This window comes from Fusarium oxysporum, chromosome 14 (assembly GCF_000149955.1).
Source record: "Fusarium oxysporum f. sp. lycopersici 4287 chromosome 14, whole genome shotgun sequence".
Taxonomy (NCBI): Eukaryota; Fungi; Ascomycota; class Sordariomycetes; order Hypocreales; family Nectriaceae; genus Fusarium; species Fusarium oxysporum.
Genome location: NC_030999.1, coordinates 1,080,043 through 1,099,917, shown reverse-complemented (window position 1 = coordinate 1,099,917; position 19,875 = coordinate 1,080,043). Strand labels below are relative to the sequence as shown.

Genomic DNA, 19,875 nt, shown 5'->3' with positions numbered 1-19,875 from the left:
ACACTCCTTTCGGCTCTCCCTGTAATGCGGATCCGGTGAAGACCAAAATCGACAGGTATGGCGAAGCCATCGCATTTGTTGACGAAGACACTGCGTAGGCAGTCGTCCTGTGGGGCCCAGAGCAAATAGGTGATGATTGACAAAGGCTCTGAACTGGGAGAAGCCCAGCGCCGTAACTTTTGGGACGGAAAAGACGACGATCACAACTTACCATATACACGGGTAGGGTAGGCTCGGAGCCGTTCACCACCAAGGGCAAGAAAGTCTCTTCCAAGGACCAAGCCAAGATCTTTGAGGTCGTGAAGAATTTACACACACAGCACATGGGCAGTTTATCATTGTGCCCGCTAACGTCCAAGAACAGACCGCGCGAATCGAGGCTGGCGCTGTACTGCAAGCCAGCCAGCTCTGCGTCGTGCGAGTACTCCCCGAGCGCATCGTGGACGAGGTCTGAGAATAGACGAGGACTAAGCACGCCGCTTCACCGCTCGCGGTCTTAAACCGTTTCCCCCATCGGTGATATTGGCATCACCAGGGCGCGGCTGAAAGGTTTCATCGTCATGACTAGCCCTGATATCAATCACTTCCTCCTGTTCTTTGAACTTCTCCTCATCATCCGAGGCCAATTCGTCAAGCGAACTAGATGAAAGTTTCCGCTTGCTTACCTTGCGAGTTGATTTGACACCTCTGCCATCCTTAGACTCTCTCGCCTTCTGCACCTCCTCGGCGTCAACCAAGAACCCGCAGATGTCGGCAAAAGAGCTAGATATAGGAATATTTGGTACACCTTCGCATTCTAAATCTGGGGCGAAGTCGTGAAGGCTGAGAGTAAGCGTGCTCTCGAGATTCACTGGCTTTCCATCAGCTGTTCGGAAAAGCTATAGTGGATATAGCAGTCAGTTGAGATCCTTGTCAAAATCACTAAGGATAAGAACCAACCGTTTCTTCGATGGTTTGCTCAAAACCCACCTTCACCAATACTTAATCTCGCACGCCGCAATGCGGAGTTACGCGAAGCCTTCGGCGAGCATACAGAATACCCAGAAAACACCAAGACGGGCCGGACTTCGTTTCGCCATCCGCCCAGCTCCCGACTTGCGGTATCCTTACCGGGACCCAGGGCTCAAGATTGACATAGAATCGTCAGAATCGATCTTACACTTGAGACTCTCAACGATAATCAGCCGCGGCCGTTGGCCTGGGACCACCCGTGGGTTTAGCTTCGCAGTCGAGATCCTGCAAGGTACATCTCTATATCTCTGTACCCGACTGTCTTTTCTGAAAACCTCGGCCCAAATGTCCTCTATGTTCATAAACAAATCCAGCCAAAGTCCAACTATTGCACTAACCTACTCAACATAGCAAGAGATAGTCATTAGGATATAACCAGGGTACTTTAGCAGACATTGATCGCTGTAAGGCTCTAGTCTGAGTAGGTGCCAGGTACCCCTGCTTGATCAGCAAGCCGAGCATGAATTTGAGGCGGTTTACAGGGGCCAAAGATAGGGGGAAGATACAGGTAGTCAATTCATCATAAAGCCAGCCACTCAACTTGTGTTATGGTATCCGTCCTTTCTCCTTAATTTCATCTTTTCCTCAGACGTACTCGATGCGTATTGCTTTTAGACTACGGCAGATCATCAGAGTTAAAAGGCTGGCCACCATATCCTACCTCTTCGTACAACCTCTTCCTTTGACCATGGACCGCATTGATGATGAGCTTAGCAAGGCAACTGCTGAGCTAAAACATGTAGTAGAAGGCGCTGTGCGGCAGGAGAGGAGGGATATAGCGCGGGGAGGCATTCGAACTGAGGCGGGAGAGGTCCTACGCGACACGGGACCCATATCTGAAGAAATCCTTCTGATAGAAGAGCTATCAGCACCGACCCACGACAGGAGTCAAGGTCAAAAGAAAAGAGGAACTCGAAAGCCACTACCTACTGAAGCTTGCACTGCAGATCGTGGTACGTCGAATACCCTAGCGCCTTCTATCTCGATGAAGGCTAATCCGGCCGGACCAGAATTACAATCTGCATTCTCCGGAGGGTGCGATCACTGTTCACACAAACCCGAAGGCGATCCCCGATGGTTCCGGAGCAACCTGGCAAGACATATGAAACTGAGGCACCCTGACAAATATCGCCAATCGCCCGCTCTCAACCTTGAGAAAGCACGTGGACCTACTCGTGCTGCAAACCCTTTGGTCGTCCGACAGGACAGAGACGGTGTTCAATGGATTGCTTTTGAGTATTCCATAGACAGAGTCAAGAAGCAATTCACCATTCGTTGCGATATCGAGGCAGTTGACACCGAACAGCTATCCCCGGAGTTCAAAGAACAGAATTGCGTCTATCCCCGGGCGTGCGATCCCAAGGATCAGTATCGAGGCAATCGTCTCATGTACGAAACAGAATGCAACCGCACTGGTTGGGCTTTGGCCAAACTCAATGTTCCCCTTCAAGGCAAACGAGGTCTTCTTCAGCGGGCAGTTGACAGCTGGCGCAACAGCAGCAAAGATCACCGGTTGAAAAGCCGAAGAGTACGGAGCTTGGTAAACGATGACCGGCGACAGAACGGATCTGGCCCTCCACATAGAGCCAGTCTTCAGCAATCGCGGTAGTGAGCTGAGAGCCGGTGAAGCAAATGTGAAGGTTAAAGTTGGGCATTCCTTGATTGGCAGTTTGGGTAATGGTGGACTCGCGCCACTTTCTTTCTTTCTTTCTTTCTTTCTTTTTTTTTTGAGTTATCTTGAAAATACCGAATATGATGACCGCGAGGTTGCATGAGGAGAGTGTCAGAACTGAAGCAACGTGATTCATCGTGTGAGAAATCGGTGGTTGCGGTAGCCTCCTTGGGGCCTATGCGCAGATCCTGGCGTTTCTTGCAAAAGAGCTTGTCATCATAGTTTTGAGGTGGTGTGTTTGATGGGAGTTTTACCGTGTACTTAATGTCGTGGACTGAAATCGACTTGAATCATAATTGCGCTGTATGACGTTGGAAGTTGAAGCTTTTGGCAGCCCCCGGCGGCTCAATTCGGCAGCGAGCCTACGAAGGCAGCTAGACGATTGCATAAAGACTCTGGTTCAATTAAATGCACGGAGAGCAATCGACACAACATATGCGGCAACTAGCTGATGACAGACTAAAACGATTTTAATGAGAAGAGGAAAAATGGGTGCAGGCTGTCGAAATGCGTGCTGAGCAGGAGAGTGATAGCCAAAAGAATACGTCCAGGAAGACAGATAGCGACACCAAATCACTAGTTCGCCATCTTCTCAAGCATTTTCATCGCGTATATGCTACTAAATGGATTATACATGGACCGGAAAGTTCGCGCAGCTTGCAGTCAGTGATGTGGAGTAGTCGAGATTCGTGGACATCACAGGATTACGCGGAAAAAAGTCATGGCCATTCTGAGCTACCACCAAATCAATGGATCTCGCTCTCAAAACGCGGCCTCTGACGCCTGAACTGACATCAATCTCCAGTCTCCGCTGCAGACAACAGCTAGGCCGCACGGCTGTATGACAACTAACGTTCTGATCGGATATTTGAAGGAACGCGTACATTACACGAATCAAAACCAGTTGGAAAAGAAAACATCATGTCGTTTGAAGATATCCGATACCCTCACAAGAGAAAGTAGGAGGCTAAAGTTGAGGCTAGGAAAGCTGCTGAAGCTGAAAGAGGGCTCAAGAGGCTGATGATGAGCAAGAAGGCTGAGGGGATGAAGATTTTAGAGGACAAGGACGAGCCTATTGTCGTTGATGAGCACCACAAAGATCGTGACGATGCGCTTATCTCGGTCTCAACGAGATCACTTCACTTAGGTACAATAAAGATCGAAATTTTTCCCTTTTTGACCGTCTTTGGTTTGTGCCGCATAGACTTCTTGGGCCGGGGGCCTGCTGCGTACACAGTACGACGAAATCGTCCTTGGAGATGTCATGATTAGCAGCAGCATTATCCAGTACGACTCTAGGTGGCAACTGGCCACCTTGCCCGCAAAGACGCCTTGCTCGACGAACTGGACAGACTAAACCTGGAGATACGAGGAGCTTAGAGGACCTCGACATCGGCGGCAGTTGAGCGCCAAGATATCAGACTACTTGGGTGGTGGTGGTATTCTTCGTCAAGATAGAGACCTTCATGTTGAGTATCTTGGTTCTACGGAAGACAGACTATTCGAGGCGTCCTACCGCCATACAGTGAAGAAAGAGTCTTGCGAATAGCGCCGATGCAAAGATAATCTTGTGCCCCGAACCCGCTTAGTGATTGCAGAGGTCCGCCTTATGCCTGCTGTACATTTCGGGTTCGTGGCCCCTGGAAGTGCGTTATGAAGTCCGGTGAGGACCACGATCGAATTGTCGCAGCGGAGCATGTTATTGCGTAGGCGATGGAAGGCGCTGGCGTCTGGGATAGTTTCCCATGTGTTATCATGAAAGGCGCTTGTGAATATGCAGATGGCCACAAAAGCAATGTCTGGTTGGGATATGCAGCTATGGCAACAGCTTGTGCGAAGGCCTTCCTTAGCTTCTTGGTCTTTTCAACTACTCAAAACTCCTTACAGCATGCCCCGGGCGAGCGCAATTAACTATGGCTGAAGATATTTCAGGCCCAGTATCAACGAGCAGCCTTACTTCAGAAAATTGAGGTTCTTTGGTCGATGCATATGAAATACAGCTTGCCTTTCTTAGTTCTTTTAACCGTAGGCCAAGATCATAATATCACGACATTGCAAGATCTGCTGTTCAATAGCGGATGCCAGAGAGTCTTACGTCTCGGCCTTGGAGGTGTTGGCAAAACGCACACTGCGCTACAGCTCGCCTACTGGACCGAAGAGAAGAAGCAGGGCTACTCGGTTTTTTAGGTGCCAGTGCTGAGCCATGCCAGTTTCGGACAGGCATGTCTGCAGATCATAGACGTTTGTGGTACTCCGACTGCGGACAATAGCAATGCAGTTGAACCCAGTTTATCGGTACTTACGCTCTGAAGGTGCTGGCAAGTGGCTTCTTGCGGTTGACAACGCCGATGACACGCAAAGTGTCATGGGTTCGAGGAAATCGTGTGCAGCCTCGCATTCTATCACATCGCCGACGTAGCGGTGAGGCTCGTGGCGCGTGACACACAAGCCTAGCAATATGGTCTATGAGGACGCATTCCTTCCATGCAAGAATGTATTCAAGACGGTCATGGACTGCACAATATAGAGAGATGTGACGAATCTAGGGGGCAAAGCTCTGTCCAGTGGTCGGAAATATACATTGGATTTGTGCGCTGTGCGAGCCACGATCAGGTCAACCATCTCTACAGGCTGCTTGGAACAGAATCGACAGGGACACCACTATCTAGTCACATTTAATTTGCACTAAGCGATCGTTGCTGAGGCCCAAAAGACCGCGAGTGTCACTTGAGCTGTCGAATTTGGGAAACTGAACAGCTGGAGGAGCTGGGCTTCAAGTCGCAGTTGAGCAGTATCTGGGCTCTTTTTCTCAAGAAGGGTTGTGATCTAGTATCAACGTATTGGAAGCCAGATGTCGGTACAGCAGTTTCGTTCCTCCAGCATGCAGTTTATCAAGCTTTGAAACGCGATGATCTCCTGTTAAACTTGATCGTCAGACACGGGACAGCAATCGGGTTGCTGGAGATCGAAGAGGTCTCTGAGGCGTTAGAAACGGTGAATTACGATCCAAAACGTTTTCTTAGGCACGGATTTCGCGAAGGAAACATTCATTATGAATTGCTTCATAGAGGCCACGGTGGTCACGACGCCCAAGACCTGACAAAATCTGCCTTGCTACGGTTACAGCAGAATATCAAGGAGCATTTTGTAACAGTCGCGCATGAACAAAAGAATTCTACGTAGAATCATTTTGGTATGGTGCACTAGGTAGATAGTTAATCAACTAGCATAATGCGCATAGCGACCGTTACTCTGATCGTGTCTTCTGACTTGACGCATCAAGTAGTCGAGCTTGTCCCAGGCATTGTCTTCGTTTATAGTATCGAATAAAGCACCATATGCTACAGACATGAGTGAGGTAGTCTACCAAGAACTTCTGAAGCACTTTCCTACCATCGACGAACGGTAGTTCAGTCCGTGGAGCCTAGAGAGTCGCCTAAATAGCTTGAGAATTGTTCATCATACCTCCTCAATGTTGCTACTTTTTGGCATGGTCAATAAAGTGTCATACACAATGCGCTCATATATGTTCTGGTTGACTTGCCATTAGTGGATGGAGGTGGACCTTGACTTTCTGTTCTTTCTTTACACCCGAGAAAAGACATGATCCGTAGTTAATCGCGGTGATGTGCTTTGACATAAAGATCGATTGATCTTCTTGCGTTCTCCCTGACCTTAGGTGTGTTGAGGACATAGATCGGAAATCTAGACGTAGGCGAGTGAGAGGATCAAATAGTGAACAAGGTGCTCGGGCAGAGTTAGGAATCCAGATTTATGATCCCATTACCAAAGACAGATCCGGCTCCCTCTAGTATATCTAGTCTGTATAGGAGCCCAGCAGTCATATTCTTGTCTCTATTCTAGAGATGTTGTAGAACGCCCCTTATTCTATATACACGGCCTAGGCGATGTGCCTCTCTTTACGAAATTAAAGCGACGAAAGGACAGGAGCAAATGATAGTCATATTGGAACAAAACCTTGATCCCTGCCAGTCCTCATTTGCCTTTTAGACTGGTACAGCCCCGACCTGCTATACTCCGTTGGCAAAACAGTAGTCCATAACCAAAAAAAGAAGCGGTAAATACTTCTTAAGACGAGTGGAGGGCACCGAAGCCAGCCGCAACCAGACTCCTCGACTCATCTCTGGAATCGGCGGCACCGTTCGAGTAAAAGAGACCCTAGGCCATTGTTAGCGATCTAGTCACAATATTTGGGGATTCGTGATGAGAATGCGCTTATATTGCATACAAGACACTTTCGTCCACAGTTGGGCTACTCACTCCTAGTCCCTTTTGCTTGCAGAAATCGGCCTTGATCTTGACAGTATCCGGATTGTCGTAGGTCACGAAACGGCCGTCTGTGCCCGTACATTGCGCCGCAACATAGCGTTTGTCAACAAACTCTTTGGACCCCTTAGGTGGTAGCTGACTGTACTCAGCAACAACGCCTTTGTACTCGTGACCTGCTCCTGTACAGTGAAGGAAAGTTCGCCCAAATGTGGGAATACCAAGAAGAATCTTGCTCGGGGGGAATCCATTCGACATGAGGTAGGAAACACCTGAAGAAGCCGACGTTTCTTCTTTGTCCCCGGCATAGAGTTGAGCGTGGTATCCAGCTTTCGGCATCCATGAACCGAAAAGGTCAAAGGCCATCAAGTTGATGTGGTCCACGTATTTGGCTATCTCCGTCAAATCGAGAACCTGCAAGGCAGCTTTGGCTGCAGGGAGTGCAGCGGTCAGCACATAATGCTCTTCCGGGAGATGAATACGGACGGCTGCCAACAGTGCGAGGAAATCGTAGCCTTGCTGAGCACCACAGGGGTATTCCCACGCAACTGTGACCAACTTTGTCAGTCTTTTTTTTTTTTTTCTTCCTGTTGTGACTATGATAGTCAGAGACAGTGTCTCGGGTGCAACTCACTGTCGATTCCATCTAAACCAGACGCTTCGACGAGGCCTTTGGCTGAGCGAGCAAAGTTGTCGCGCAAAAGAGTGCTGGAAGCCACCATGGGGAAAATCTGTGATGAGTTGCCGCCTCCAACGGACAGAACAACTCGAAGATAAGGATACTTCAGCTTGAGGTGCATTAGAGACCCCAATCCGCCTTGGACTCCGTCAACAGACGCTCGAGCGTCCGCCCATTCGTCGCTCAACTGGAGTTAAGCTCTGAATCAGTATGCCCGATTGCCGAGACGCTGAAATGAGTAGCAAACAGAACTTACAAAAACACCACCATCGGCTGAAACACAGGCGTAAGCATAGTAAACGTAGTTGATACAGCTGTAGTTGAGCATGCCTGGTGTATCCCCCTGGTGTATCCGGTAGTTGGGAAAGTACACAGCATTTGTGAACATGACATTGGACATGCTTGAGGCGGTCCGTGACTTGCGCGAAGAGCTCATGATGGGTTTGAGCAAGCCCTAAAAGGATGGAAGAATCGAATCTTGGATGAATGTCTATCCCTTTTATATGGCTTGCACAAACCTCTCTACAAGCCTGGTATGAAGGACTTCAAGGTCTGACGACTGCTACAAAGGCCTGTGGCTGGAGCCGAGAGCGATCAAGCTCTATATAGCAATCAACCCTGGACGTAGGAAAGTAAGGAGAGAATCATCATGCTGTTACTAGGAGAGCAAGGACCAACCCAAGACCAAAAGTAGGGAGGTTCGGATGGCCATCCGTTAGCCGCGTACTATAGCCAAGTCCGGAAGACTTTCAATCTCGCCGGGTCAGCTCCATGTCAGCAGCCTTCCGTTTCATGGTAACGACAAGGTCTGGACTTGACCTAGCATGTGCAGACGCCTATGGTTGGCCGACCTTGTGTTGGTAATCGAAACGTTGAGTTTAGCTCCTCCGGCGCCTGGATGTTGGCGTAACGGAGACCCGAGCCCTAGGACCTTGTTCCGGCCACGGACAGAGGGCCTCATCTCCAGGCACCAGGTTCTGTAATGGCCCCGAAAAAAACTGGTCGCCGTCTAGTTAAAGCGCCTCTCAATCTCAGAGAGGAGTTCAAATTGAGGTATGCCAAGATTTCTTGGGGCGCCTGATTATATTTTATCGCGAAGAAAAATACAGTTCCTGGTTCGATCAACTAGAAACATTCGACTGTGTAGCAAAGTACAGGCAGCTTGACAACAAAGCTGACAGGGTAACCGCCGCGGTGAGGAGAATAAGACGAGGAAGAAGGAGAAGAGGAAGAAGGACGAAATACAGCGAGCGCCTCCGGGAACACTTGCGGAGCAAGCGACGCCCGATATCCAGCGGTTCAAGCAAACGGCTAACAGACCTGTACGAGGCAGGACGATAATGTCGCGGGCCATAGGGTTGTTTCGTAAATTTGGATTCAGTATCTTGGCTATGTCTGCGTCGACCCTTCCTTTCCTGCATTTTCCAGATGGCCAAGCCTGCACAAAATTCTGATGAGAACACGACACATCTTCCCCCTTAGATAGCATCGACTGCCTTCATCTTGCTCTCCCCATCCGCTGTGTCGTCCACCATCCGGATTTGCTTCCTGGAAGGGGTGCCCGATCTTGCCGCATAAAACACAAAGACGGCGATCGAGGCACAGCCTGAGCAGAGCAAGATGCCCGCCGTGAAGAAGATCAACTTGCACCGCGCTCTCAGTCCAGTATGGTCGTACGCCAGCGCAGAACGTAGTGTCCAGTTCCATGTCAAGTACATCGTGCGAACCGAGACGCCGACAATGGCCGTCACCATCAAGACGAATGCCGTATTCGCCGTGACCCTGACTCGATCGCCATGGCCTCGCCTCTGCGCCATCACCGGCACGGCACCCCAGAAGATGATCGTGAGGAGTATCGCATCAAGAATGAGATATACCACGACTTCGCCTGCCTCCTTCCCCAATCCCAGATCGATCAGGGCCGGCCAAAGCTGGTTCTGGGTAGACCATGCCTGAAAGCTCATCGCCGCAGGCACACCAACAAGGAAAGCCAACTGGATGATCAGGAGCACGGATGCAAGCAAGTGTCGTCCCAACCGGGACAGACGCGTCGTGGCCTCAGGGAACGGGTCTTTGTGGATGGACCATATGATGAAGGTCCGATGGGCTATCGTGATGGCGACTTTTCGTTTTTGCATAGCAGACAGCCAGGTCGGCAGGCCTCTTGTTCGGGTGGCAGACATTGTGCCTGAAAGGCGCAGGCCGAGAGACTGGCGCGATGGCTCAGGTACGTGCTTTGATACCAACCCTGACTACATGTATATGTTCTCACGGCTCACTACTTGGCAAAGACGAGCTGCGCCCATGTACGCGCATCTTTTTCACTTGGCTCAAGAGCGACGTTTTTTTGTCGCGCTAATGGGAAACCGTAGCCCTGGAGCGGATATAGGACGTTTGGTACCGTTTTCCTTTCGTCATCCTGCGTTGTAAGCCGACCTTGCCCTATTTGTCCAGGTCAAGTTGTGTACTGAGTCAAAGGTCCGATATCTGACGTGGGCTCCTTCGCAAGGAAATGAAGGGAGAAGGTAGCTGGAATATCCGCCCTCTTTCTTCCTTCTAGTTCTCACCAAACAGTAGTTGGGGTTGGTAACATCTGGCGAATCCCTGGGGTTACCCTGGCATCGCTTTTTTTTATGAGTCACTGATAATACGGGAATCTAAATTTTATGTTATGTTATGTTATGTTATGTACGGGAATCTAAAAACAAAGTCACAGGGCAGGTATAGGGTAGCGGATTTTATACAGTACAGAACAAAGCGCATGATGGAGCACATGAAGGATGCTCCATCGTAACGCCATATACATCTTTCTTCAGTTCCGCTATCAGCAGCCCGATTTGCTGCCGGAGCGTCAGTCATAATCACACTAGCCTCACCACCGGACACCTTAACGTCCTCGCCTGTCTGGTTGTAAATGAACTTTTCCTAGCCCTCAAGCTGGATATCGAACTTTTGATCTTCAGCGCCGACTAGCTGCAAATATACGGTCGCGCCTCCCGCCGCGTGTATCTTTTCTTCGTTAATGCTAATCTCTTTCAAGCTGTATCCCTTAGGCAAGACATAGCCTTTAGGTTTCACGACGAATGCAGAGACTATCCGATGCTGATGCTTGTAACGTTCGATAGACTGAACAGAAAGGATATGACTTTTATGCGGGTGTTGATTCCAAAACGGGCCGCTCAGTTGACAACGGGGTTCGTAATCGAGTGGTAGAATGCCCTCCCCATCGCTCTCACGGAGGGGAAGAACCAGTAGATTTACAGATTTAACCGCCGCAGAGGTCCACAGTTCATAGAGCGCTCTCCGAAGACCCGGATCCAGGGCCGGATTCGATGACAGATACTCGGGCGTCGGGTGCAGCCAAATATTTGTATACTGATCCATAAATATAGACCCAATCTTGACTCTCTCTTTGGTGCCGAGTAGCAGCTCTCTCAGTGGTCCCTCGAAGATGAGTGTCTCCAGTTGCTTAAAGACAGAATGTCGACGGTTTGTCTCCTCCTTGCTCACCTGTTGTTTGTCGCATCCGCCAAGCTGGAGGCTGACCTGGAGCTTTTTCGGATAGGCTTCCGCCTGATAAATTTCATGCAGTGGTACCTGGATAAGATTCTCAGCAGTGAGGCGAACGTATATGGAATTCACCGGAGGACGCAAGCGCTTGTCGACCACATTATCATCCTTCCGGTCATTGAAACATGTGGCCATGTAATCCTTCAGCTGGAACGGGCAAATAAGGTGTTTCGTCAAGTAGGTGTATGAGTGCTGCCAAGACTTATTGTAGTCTCTCGACAATTACGTAAGGGTCCAAGGCGACCACTATTCCTTCTCTTTCTTCGTGCTCTGCCTCATTTCTACTTCCCTACAGTCAGTGCAGCAGTACTGGGCTTTTTTAGGCTGAAAGACAAAGGTTCTTCCTTTCGGCATTCGGTTGAGAAGCGTGACTATTTCATCTTTAATTTCTGGCAAGGCGTCAGCAGCAGTATGGGGTATGGCGAGTCCGGCAGCGCCAACCGTTCGGCAATGCAAGTAGCATCCTTCCGCCCCGACGTCGCTTCTCCTGGGCTTGGCGACGCGTGGTAGGCATCTTGGTGTTCAAAACTGAGGGTGGGCAGGAAGGGTGCGAGAAGGCCAGATTGTATGCTGAGTGGGAAGAATATCTATGAGCATGTGATCATCGAGACGAAAGCGAATGGTGAACCTACCCAGTATTTATCTTTAGTCGTCTAGACTTGCCGCAGAGTCACAGGTTTAAAGCCGCGTCTGTTGGATGCACCTAGACCAATCATTCTTGATACAAGCGAGTGGGGCTGCGAACGCGACTTTTGGTGCCAGGACCAAAAAGAGAGCCTGGCTGTATGTTATCATCCCCTTGCAAGACCAAAAATGGACCTCAACTAGCGTACATAGGCACTCATCATTGGCTGATCTCCCATGTCCAACTGAGAGATTGCCCAATATGTCTCATATTCACCTACAGCCCGGAGGCCCGTTCTAGCCGCTGGTGGCGTGTCCCCAACTCCGGCCTCCAGATTATGGGGTGGTTCGGGGAAGACGGATGAACCCTGCTTCATGCGGCATCCCTGTCGCTTCCATTTCTGTGCACGGGACATTCTTGTTGTCTCTCCGCCCTTCACATGCTTTACATGATGATCCGGTCCATCATATCTTGTCGTGGCGCCGCGACAGACTACTACACACTCTCAGTCGCCGTGCCGGATCCGATGATAGACATCATATTCATCTTCCTCAAAGTGTTCTTGTGTTGGTGGCATGGAAAGCGTAAGGCGCGCTGAACGCTATAAAAGGAAAGTTCCCTCCCATTCGCATCGAACTCTCCTTCTTCACTACAAAACTTTATATGTATCATTATTCTTTAAACTTAAGATTAAAGCCGGCACTATGTGTTAAAACATTAAATAGCAGATTACATGCAACGAATGTAACGAGGAGATTACGGAGTCTGCCTTCATCCGACCTAGCATTCAACGCTGTCCCGAAGCAACAAAGAATGACGAAGATTGCGAAGAGAGGGACAATGGTACTTCATCTGACAGAAGAGTGTAAAGATTGTCGAAACCTCGGAAATGCCAAATGTATTAGTATAATCTGAAAAGTCAATCCATTGAAACTAACGGCGTGAATCCAAAGACCATGATGAGACGGGAGCAAAAAGACTAGTATTTTTAATGCTACCGGGGAGATGGGCATTCGGCGATAAATAGGGACCGTCTCCAGGATTACGGCTATCCCTATACATAATTGAAAAGGAAAAAGCTATCACTGAGTATTTACAGTATTTTACTTGCATGTTCCTATAAATGTATATAGAGATATTTTCTGCCTCCCCGCCTGCTTCTCTAATCGCCTTGGCCTCTCGAAGCAAAGCGAACTGCCAAAAGCCAGGGGGCTGCTGACATCAGTGTTTCCAGCACCTACATTTTCAATTCCTTTCCAAAAATGCTCTGAACTTGGTTGTAACAGCTACGGGTGAACTGACGAAAGTTCCGAATGGCAACCTGAAGGAAGAAGTTGCCAATGTGATCCAGCCCGGCTATCTACCGCTTCCAAATCTCTCCAGAGAGCATTATGAAAGACAGTTTGCTTATAATTCTGCCATCCTAGGCGGCTCCAAGTTGAGGCCGCAGGATCCCAGATCTCGGAGGGATTCTGTCCAGATGCAAGGCTCTCTTCTTTGCCTAGTGCAGAAATCAGAATGAGAGTCGGGCTAGGAGAGGGCGTGACTACTGCCTCTGACCCCTGTCGCCACAATCGGATCAAGGCAATAGTGACCCCTGTTTTATCTGGCTTGATTTTCTTACATACTGCATGGCACCCCTGCCCCTGCTGGTTGCTGATCACCTCCACTGCAAACGAAACCTTAATAAAGACCCCAGGGTACAAATATTAGGCTTCCTGTTTGCAGCCAATGGCGAATCCTCTGAACCTGCCTGAAGATTAGCCTCGGTAGTATTGCCTCCGTCCAGTTCAAAGTACTCTATTCGACTCTCCAATTACATACAATATCTAAAGCAAACACCTCTTAGAAGACAGAAATCGAGATGTGCAACCCATTGGCTACGCAGCACGCTTCACTACGAGTGAGCGTGCCTGGAGCAAGAGCCTGAACCAAGGTGTTCAGTTAATGAACCTGCCCTTGCGCGGATGAGCTATAAAGGTCGTTATAGCTCCAGCGGAGCCTACGAAAGCACATCAAAGACTGGAAGAAGGAGTCAGAGACCAAACTCCCCATTTGATATCACGACATACAAGCTGCACCCTTGCTCGAAAAGAAGCTTTTATCAATTCTCCACGACCTTGTCGCACAAGGTAGTTGCCCGCTCTGGGATAACGGCACATACGACTTCCCAGATCTCTCTCAAGCCATAATTGCCAATGCGCGGATGTTGTTTAGATACTTGGCTAGGCGTCGATGAATAGTTTCCGGATGTCTAATAGCGCGACTGCCTCTTCTTGCTTTATCCGCCCAAATTCCTGCTCGAATCCAGCGAAAGTCAGCTGGCTCATCAGCTGATCCAGGTATTGTCGTGCCTTCTCTGGTGATTCAATATCGCGAGACGCGAATCAGATTTATGATTTGTGGAACATAGGGACACAAGATGAACAAACCTTCTTCAACGGGTGTGATTATATCAACCAGCTCAAGAAGCACTTCTTCGGGCTGGCTGAACATCCAGCAAATCTCTTTCGATTCACGTTCGATACACGTCTCCCTCATTCGGGGCTGAGGTGTATCTATGTCAAGATCGATGGTGGGACATCCATTCAAGAGATCTTCAGAGTCGGGAACTCTGCTCTTCTCCAAATGGATGAGAAACTTGAAAGAAGCTTCTGGGCGAGATGACGGAGTGGAACCTTCAAGTTGTAACCAACTGGGAATCTTCAATACTTTAGAAGCATCAAGATCATCAGTCATGATGTAGACAACCTTCCCGCTGAAGGCTTCTGCAATCGTTTATATGATCCATTGGGGTTCAAGGTTTGTCTGATCGTATGCATGCTGTAATGCTCGGCGATCTTGATAGACAAGCTGTTGGAACATGGCCTGAAGAGCAACTGTGGAAGGAACATCACCGAAACAGACGGGATTCAAGTAGAAGACAAACGTCCCTGGTTTCTTATCGTGAAGCCAAAATACTGTTTTTGCCGAGTGTGTCGTTTCTTGATGATGTTTTGGTCAGCAAGTGAGCAGGAAAAAGGCACTCCATCGTGTTGGCTAGCGCAGGAACTATATTTGATATCTTGGCACATCCCTGCATGAAGTAGCTGGCTGGCGTCATTGGCCAGACTCCCGTAGAGCAATGAGACAGACAAGGCAGCGGTCCTACTGAATACGGGGTGCTGGAGTCGGTACAGTGACTCTAGTACACCCATCCATTGATGCAGTATCACTACCGCTCTCCTTGTTTGTCGGCGGTGCACCACTGTATTCGTGTCCCAGGTGTCGTCGTAGCTTACATAACTAGCAGCAACAGTCGTCAGCGGGTCTGGACTTTGGACCCATTGCGGGCCGCCGCCCCCACGTTCCGTGTCACCTAAAGAGATCTTCCCCATCATGTCGAATGGAGAGACGGCCACTTTTCTTGTCAGCGCAATTGTCTCCCCCCTGCCCTGGCCACTACAATCAGCCACCAAACACTCAGTCGTATCAGCGTCAACTCGGGCTCGACCGGGGACGGATTGAAGATAACTTCCCTTATAGAGAAGCCACCTTCAATACTGCACCAGAATTTCTGCCTGCTACCTTTCGCGCGTATTTTTAGCATTCTGGAACGAGAAACGCAGTCACAACCTGCAAGCTAGCGTTATAGGGGTCCTTGAGAAGCGGGATGTGAATGTCGCCATCCGTGGCTGAGTCAGAAAACAGGTAGTGTGTTTGGTCCGCTTGGGCCACCAGAAATGTGCTTGTTTTTGGAGGGATCAGCGATGTACCCCCGGCCTAATGGCTTCTGCAGTACCGCTCATCTTGGAACGTATTCGGCTGAAACTAAAGGAAAGCAACGTTCGTGAAAATGTATGAGCCCCAGATGCATGGCATGTCTACATTAATAGCCATGATGAAATCACCAGAGCAGAAAGTCGAATCTCACTGCAAGAGATTGATAGACACTCGTGTCTTTGACTGTCAGAAAATGGGTTGCTTAGCAATGGAGTCTCTATTGCCCATGAGATAAGCTCGACTAGACCCCAAGTAGTTTGCTTGAGGAGGTATGAGAAGTTGGTATTCGTCTAGACCTAGCGACATCCATTGCTTTATCCGTCCAGAACATGTACCTTTGATTGAACTTGTACGTCATTTCGTATGGCTACATAGTGATCAGTCAGTCGTGGTCTGAGAGCTCTTGAACGTGTATCTCCTCGGTACTCTTTTTGGGAGGTTGGATGTTTTTGGATGGCATGATTCATGACGAACACATGAAAACAGAACAGCCATGTTTTTCTCTAACATACCCTCACACCAAGATATTGGGTAGTTGTACCTGCAGACTGGATCTAGCCTTGGCTCTCTACTTCTCGAATGCTACTTCGAGAACGGAAATCCTGGACGCGTATGTAAGCGTTCGCGAATTCAAGCCCATTACTACAGGGGGATCAGACGAATCGGATGCGAGCAAAAGCATCGATCAGGTACCAGAGAGCTGTACAGATGGAGCCTAGCAAAATGATGTGTAACTTATACTGGAAGCAGAGTAACTTGGTTATATGGCGTGCGTCCTCATGCGGGCTCCCTTGTACTATTAGGAACTGGGCCTTTATGCAGGCCTCCATTGCTAGCTTCCGCGACCCGTGGTGCTCTTGTCAGCTCGAGAAGAAACCTGGCATATTAGCGCTCTTGTAGCCAGCGAGTATCATGTTCTAAATCAAGACATGATGGCAAAAAGCCAGAGTTGGGGCCTTGCTGATGTTATCGATAACATTGGATGAAATCGTTTTCTAATTATGTTCGCCCACTGGCAAGACTTACGACATGGTGGAGAGGTATGGCGCCGTGCTTTTTCAACCTATATTTCCTGACATGGCCGACGGCCACCGTCTTGAGAAATTGAAGAGTAACTTCCGTGGCGTACGTTGTAGAATAGAACTGCACGAGCCGGGCCATGCTCGACCTATTTTTAGAGCAGCTGAGCTGAGCATCTATCTACTTCATTCCATCGAGGCCGTGAGATCCTGAGGTCAGATTCTGGACACTCTAGAAAGAATACTGTAAAGTCCATCTGTAGACCATAACGACTGTTTCTGGACTATGTTGGAGAAGACCAGCATGTGGAGGTGAGGACGGGATTGATTATCTGCCTTAGAGGAATCGCGTTGCGCTTTTCGATCATAGCATAGACGTTAGTTGTCAGCAAGAGTACATTCACGCTGTATGAATGGTGAGAAGCGTCTGTACAATCAAAACGCCTCTGGCTAAAGTTTCGGTGCGGTATAAACCAAAGAAAGTGAAAGAAAAAAAAAAAAAAAAAAGGACAATCTATTTTGATCTTTACTGTACTGTCATATCCTGTGTCTATACCATTTTGTTTTTCTACTTTGGATTTCTTTTTCATGGGAGGGGGTGAAGAGAGGGATGAGAGGCGGCGGGGGATGAGCGGGATACATCCGCCGAGAGCTTATTTCGGACGTGATGGTTTAAATGCGAGATCACGGCTGTCGCTGAGCCCCAGGACTGGGACCAAATAAAGCTAGAAATTTTTTTTCTTGCAAACCGATAGCTTTGACCGCTTTCACCTAAACTGTCGGCTCCAACACGATCCGAGCCCGGCTTGCCGCAGAGAATTGTTGCTGACATACCCTCGTCTTCCGCATATACAGGAAGACAGGACTGATCTTATTCCCAAGCAGATTAGGAACTTTATATTCGAAACTGGGACGACCAGGTCTCAAAACGGACTTCAATAACGCGCGCTTCGCAGCAACGATTAATATAACCTCAGTCGCTCTTACCAAGCCGACACCTTCACCAACACCTACTTCCCCTTTTCACCAAACACATGGCAGTAGAGAAGTACACTGTAAACATAACAAGAGTACCGGTATGAATGGGAAGTGTCTTGAGAGGGCCGCCGGCAGCGGGAGACTCTGCGCCATGACCAGACTGGTTGGCATGGATGGCAGCAGTCAGGATCAGTGCACGGCTCTTTGGCTTGGAGATTACGTTGAAAGATGCGTCAAGCATCATGGCATGCAGTGACTTCTTCCTCGGGCCACTTTTGATTGTACTCGCGAGGAAGTTTGACAGCTGGCTGACCTTTACGTATAGGGTTTTTGCGACCATAGTTGGCAATTGAGAATTAGTCATAAAGGATCAAAACACTGCCACTACCTGAGATGGTCATGCTGGGATTCGAGTCGCAATCATTAATTGATGGAACGGGACGTCTTGGACTTTGCCATTGGCTTCTCATCAGGGACGATGCATTTAACACCTGCAAGATTAGCATGGAGACGGATCAGCTCATTACCGTCGACATCCAGTAAAGATGGAGGTGCTTCCGCTGGTATTATCACGTCGCCGTTGGCGGTGTACGCAACCTGCACCAATGTGAAGCCTATGTACGATAAATCTCGCGTTTGCTCTTCCATGTTTGTTTCTTTTTTTTTTTTTTTTGGTCTTCTATCTCACTGTTGAAATAACGGATCAGTCGACATTGGACGAGAAACCAACCCTGGACGCCACTGCATTGTTCTGGTACCCTCCAGCCTCCTATTCAGGATGACATCCCATCGTTGAGGAGCCGTACTATCCACTTCGCCAGACTTCCGAGCAAACTGTCCTTGACCGGATCTTTCAAGCCGTCTTATCATCCTGCTCACTCTCGGTCTCGGAGGCACAATCGCCAGAGGCTTCTTCTCCAAATCGTCCCTTGTTGTAAGACGGTCGCGTCATTTGAACATATATTTCTCAACCGCGAATCCGTGCCGATTAAATCGGACCTGTGAAAGCGCTTCTCATGGCGCTTCATGTTGTTGTGTACGCTGAAGGCTCTACGCCGCTCATCATGAGGTACCTGAAAGGCTTTTCTGTGGTACGGGTGTGGCTATGAAGTTCGCTGGGTTGGTAGAAGCACCATTGGTGACAGAGGGCGATCCTAGCAAGAAGGATTCTATCTTGATCAATCTCTCATCAAATCGCCCTAGGTACATCATGGCCGAGTCAAGTGTGGTGTGAATAGAACCGATGGCCTCTAGAATGTCTACTTGAGCTTTATCCGTCCTGTCAACAATTCTTAGTTTTGATATCAAGATAATGTGAATCCCTTGAAACCTACGGCTTAGGCACCGGGTCACGGTATTTGCATTCAGCACCTTTTTTCTTGCAAGTTGTACATAGTTTCGTGTCATCGCACTTGGCCTTCAGCTTCCGGCAGTTGTCGCACGCCTAACTGCTGTTAGTTCTTGTGCACTTCCAGCTTACACGAGGCTCATACCTGGGAGGCTCGTGTATTCGTCCTCTCAGGTGCCTGAACGGTGGGGGAACATTTGCACTGCTGTGTTGGCGTGTTCTGCGTGATGTGTTCCTGGAAGACGTGGAGCAAGAACAGGGAGTGTCGCTTGGCGAAGAGCTGTTATCGACGTTTGACAGTGCGCACCAGCTTTGAGTGGTGGCGTGGTCACGTCACAGCACAGTCTTGGTACCGAACCTGAGCATGACCGGCTGAGTGATCTCGTAGAAGGGAAGCTGCAGCCTTTGAATGAAGCATCTGTGCTCATAGGAGGCGTGGGAGGAGGTCCGCGCCGGGGGGGTTGGGTCCATCCTGATCCGGCTTGGCCACGGCTACGTGACGACTGAGAGACTATGAGAATGTACGTCAATCAGGCACATATTGAGCTAGTAGCGTCACTGACCTTCGACGGGAGGACAATATTGCCATGAAGTCGGAGAGGACTTGTTCAAAGACGAGCTGGCATCGTCCAAACAAAGGAGTGTCGAGATCGAGGGTAGAGAGCACCTTTGGTCCTCCATTCGAGGGCGATGGAGATTGATGCAGGCGGAGCGAGCGATAGGGTATCCTTCTTGTTGCTGGCCGTATTGAACAGATACGAAGTATGCAGTTACTGCATCTGGTTTGCGGCTGGCTGCGCGATAGATCAGAGTCTTGGAGCAATCAGGCCAAGTGACCGCTCAGACAAGGTAAAACGTTGGATAAAGCTATCGGCCGAAGAAAGGAAAGACGCAGTTATATGTTAGCCTAACAGGCTTTTCACG

The 19,875-nt window shown here is 49.1% G+C and overlaps 9 protein-coding genes across 9 annotated transcripts; 2 read left to right on the top strand and 7 right to left on the bottom strand.

Moving 5' to 3' along the window:
* Positions 1-467: 467 nt before the first annotated feature.
* FOXG_17259 (uncharacterized protein) lies at positions 468-1,079 on the bottom strand (the record flags this gene model as incomplete). Its single annotated transcript, XM_018397277.1, has 2 exons — positions 468-850; positions 1,034-1,079. 2 exons carry the CDS (start codon positions 1,077-1,079, stop codon positions 468-470), a joined length of 429 nt encoding a protein of 142 aa, XP_018258054.1.
* A 620-nt stretch (positions 1,080-1,699) lies between these two features.
* On the top strand, positions 1,700-2,620 carry FOXG_17258 (uncharacterized protein; the record flags this gene model as incomplete). The annotated part of the gene is made up of 1 exon (XM_018397276.1): positions 1,700-2,620. The coding sequence occupies one exon, from the start codon at positions 1,700-1,702 to the stop codon at positions 2,618-2,620; it is 921 nt and encodes a 306-aa protein (XP_018258053.1).
* Positions 2,621-6,772: 4,152 nt separating this feature from the next.
* Positions 6,773-8,085, bottom strand: FOXG_17257 (uncharacterized protein; the record flags this gene model as incomplete). Its single annotated transcript, XM_018397275.1, has 4 exons — positions 6,773-6,862; positions 6,965-7,518; positions 7,605-7,836; positions 7,906-8,085. The coding sequence occupies 4 exons, from the start codon at positions 8,083-8,085 to the stop codon at positions 6,773-6,775; spliced, it is 1,056 nt and encodes a 351-aa protein (XP_018258052.1).
* A 1,042-nt stretch (positions 8,086-9,127) lies between these two features.
* Positions 9,128-9,832, bottom strand: FOXG_17256 (uncharacterized protein; the record flags this gene model as incomplete). The annotated part of the gene is made up of 1 exon (XM_018397274.1): positions 9,128-9,832. The coding sequence occupies one exon, from the start codon at positions 9,830-9,832 to the stop codon at positions 9,128-9,130; it is 705 nt and encodes a 234-aa protein (XP_018258051.1).
* Positions 9,833-10,574: 742 nt separating this feature from the next.
* FOXG_22715 (uncharacterized protein) lies at positions 10,575-11,354 on the bottom strand (the record flags this gene model as incomplete). Its single annotated transcript, XM_018403126.1, has 1 exon — positions 10,575-11,354. The coding sequence occupies one exon, from the start codon at positions 11,352-11,354 to the stop codon at positions 10,575-10,577; it is 780 nt and encodes a 259-aa protein (XP_018258050.1).
* A 2,715-nt stretch (positions 11,355-14,069) lies between these two features.
* FOXG_22714 (uncharacterized protein) lies at positions 14,070-14,583 on the bottom strand (the record flags this gene model as incomplete). Its single annotated transcript, XM_018403125.1, has 2 exons — positions 14,070-14,203; positions 14,277-14,583. The coding sequence occupies 2 exons, from the start codon at positions 14,581-14,583 to the stop codon at positions 14,070-14,072; spliced, it is 441 nt and encodes a 146-aa protein (XP_018258049.1).
* A 3,171-nt stretch (positions 14,584-17,754) lies between these two features.
* On the top strand, positions 17,755-17,859 carry FOXG_22713 (uncharacterized protein; the record flags this gene model as incomplete). The annotated part of the gene is made up of 1 exon (XM_018403124.1): positions 17,755-17,859. One exon carries the CDS (start codon positions 17,755-17,757, stop codon positions 17,857-17,859), a length of 105 nt encoding a protein of 34 aa, XP_018258048.1.
* A 167-nt stretch (positions 17,860-18,026) lies between these two features.
* FOXG_17255 (uncharacterized protein) lies at positions 18,027-18,631 on the bottom strand (the record flags this gene model as incomplete). The annotated part of the gene is made up of 3 exons (XM_018397273.1): positions 18,027-18,217; positions 18,362-18,531; positions 18,603-18,631. 3 exons carry the CDS (start codon positions 18,629-18,631, stop codon positions 18,027-18,029), a joined length of 390 nt encoding a protein of 129 aa, XP_018258047.1.
* A 34-nt stretch (positions 18,632-18,665) lies between these two features.
* Positions 18,666-19,422, bottom strand: FOXG_22712 (uncharacterized protein; the record flags this gene model as incomplete). Its single annotated transcript, XM_018403123.1, has 4 exons — positions 18,666-18,882; positions 18,938-19,047; positions 19,097-19,231; positions 19,294-19,422. 4 exons carry the CDS (start codon positions 19,420-19,422, stop codon positions 18,666-18,668), a joined length of 591 nt encoding a protein of 196 aa, XP_018258046.1.
* Positions 19,423-19,875: the final 453 nt, after the last annotated feature.